The sequence below is a fragment of the Chinchilla lanigera genome, unplaced genomic scaffold (assembly GCF_000276665.1).
Source record: "Chinchilla lanigera isolate Chin_1 unplaced genomic scaffold, ChiLan1.0 scaffold00002, whole genome shotgun sequence".
In the NCBI taxonomy this organism is placed as follows: Eukaryota; Metazoa; Chordata; class Mammalia; order Rodentia; family Chinchillidae; genus Chinchilla; species Chinchilla lanigera.
This window is the reverse complement of record NW_004955403.1, coordinates 1,662,693-1,664,493: the sequence shown is the minus strand read 5'-3', so window position 1 is coordinate 1,664,493 and position 1,801 is coordinate 1,662,693. Positions and strand designations below refer to the sequence as shown.

The following is a 1,801-nucleotide window of genomic DNA, read 5'->3' as shown; positions in this document are numbered from 1 at the left end:
GCTCACCTCGGGCCGCCTCGCCGCCTCGGAGCCGCGCGGGACCGCGAGGTCGGTGCCGACGGCGCGCGCTGCTTCTGGGGTGCAGCGCGCTGCCAGGGTCGTTCCCGTCTGATTCGTCACTATTATTATATCCGACGATGCGAGTGGTTGGAACGCTCACCCCGAAGTCATTCATGAGCCGCTTCGCCGCCGCGCCGCGCCGAGGGCTTCATTTGCATTCCCGGGATCCTGCGCTCACCTCCAGTGCTGCTCGGCGCGGGCGGACCTCGGACACGCTTATAGCGACGCGGCGCACTGCTAACCGGTTAATATTTTATAAAGTGTAAATATTTTATTATGTTTTGAAGGGAGCTATTGATTCTAAATTATTAAGCCCCTGAGAAGGGTTATTTAAATAAAGTATGCAATTATGTACAATTAAATGTACATTGTGGTTAGAGCCTGCATCCTTTTAAATCCATCGACTTTTCTGGTCCGTTTTTCAATAGTGGGAAAGATCTATCATTTTGGGCAAAAGGCGTAAATTAGTTTACATTACATTTTAAAGTAAGTAAATAAAATTACATTGAACATAGGAAGATGTCAAATTCGATAAGTCATTGCCAGAAATGTGTTTGTTTGGTAACTCATTTTATAAATTTCTTTCGATTTGCAAAACGAGAAGTGCAGGAGGTCTTCCGATGTATCAGTGTGAAGTGTGTTTTTCTGTCTTTAGTTGTGGCCCTAATAAAGGTCTTTTCTGTTTCAAATTACTGCACAATTTTTAGGTTGCTCTTTTAACTAAAGTAAGTAATTATTCCCAGCATATTTAATTTCGACAGTAAGAGATATCTTAAATAACATTTTTACATTTCGCTAAAATCTTTTACTCTTTTAAGACAGTAAGTGAATAAATCTGATGATGATCCTGGATTTTTTTGTTTCCTTTTGTGTTGTTCATAATGGTTTATTTGCAAACGTTTTTGAAACAGAATTACACTTAAGAATTGACATAAGTACGTGTCTTTTTCTTAAATTTTTTATCCAAAACTCATCTTTGCGAATTAGGATATAGTTTGCTCAGCGCCGAGAGCAGTAACTTCACATCTGCGGAACACTTTCAGTCCTAGGTTTGCTTCTCCCTCTCCTAGTAGGCCGTGGGCCCCACCTCTCCCCTGGCCCACCCAGGAGCTCTTCTAATGCAAAGGTGGAGGTGCCTCCCGATCACACTGAGATTTGTTACTTTTAAAGCAACAGTGCTTTACGCTCCGCGCTTCAGCGGCGGGGGTTTCCTGTTGTCCCCCTTTCTGTCGTGCTCAGGCCTTCCTCCTTTCTCTGCGGCCTGCGCTCTAATGACCACGTTGCTTGCTTTCTCGGGGACACTGAGGTTTTATGGCCCTGGCTGGGCACCGGGTGGACACTGCGCCAGAGAAGGGTTGACTGCCCAGCGTGGGGTCGCAGCGTCCAGCGTGGACACTGGGCCTGGAAGGCCCAGTGCGTCCCCAGCTCCACAGCTCCCGGGTTCGCGTCCGGGCGCAGAGGCCCTGCCCGCGCCCGCAGCCTCCCAGAGCCTGGGGAAGGGACGCGGGGCCCTCTGCGCCTGGGGACACTCGGGACTCCTGGGGACAGCGGGCGCCTCAGGAGCCTTCGAAGGATCCCCGCGTGCACGGCCTGCATCTCCCCAGCGTAGCCCGCCGGCCGGGGGCTCGCTGTGCCCAGCTGCCCACCGGCTCCGAGGCCTAGGCCGGTCTGCCCAGGCTGTCGTGGAGAGCGGAGGCGAGCGCTGCCCGGCCCACAGCCAGGACGCCCGGGGCCCGGCCGG

General features: G+C 51.6%; 2 protein-coding genes across 2 annotated transcripts in view; one reads left to right on the top strand and one right to left on the bottom strand.

Moving 5' to 3' along the window:
* Positions 1-818, bottom strand: part of Satb2 (SATB homeobox 2) — a 147,413-nt gene extending 146,595 nt beyond the window's left edge. The window contains exon 1 of the mRNA XM_013511972.1: positions 7-818. Coding sequence (XP_013367426.1) covers positions 7-175 — 169 coding nt within the window. The 5' untranslated portion in view covers positions 176-818. The remainder of the gene's footprint in view (positions 1-6) is intronic.
* Positions 819-1,331: 513 nt separating this feature from the next.
* LOC106148603 (collagen alpha-1(I) chain-like) overlaps positions 1,332-1,801 on the top strand; it is an 8,262-nt gene continuing 7,792 nt past the window's right edge. The window contains exon 1 of the mRNA XM_013514711.1: positions 1,332-1,755. Within this exon, the coding sequence (XP_013370165.1) occupies positions 1,332-1,755 (424 nt within the window). The remainder of the gene's footprint in view (positions 1,756-1,801) is intronic.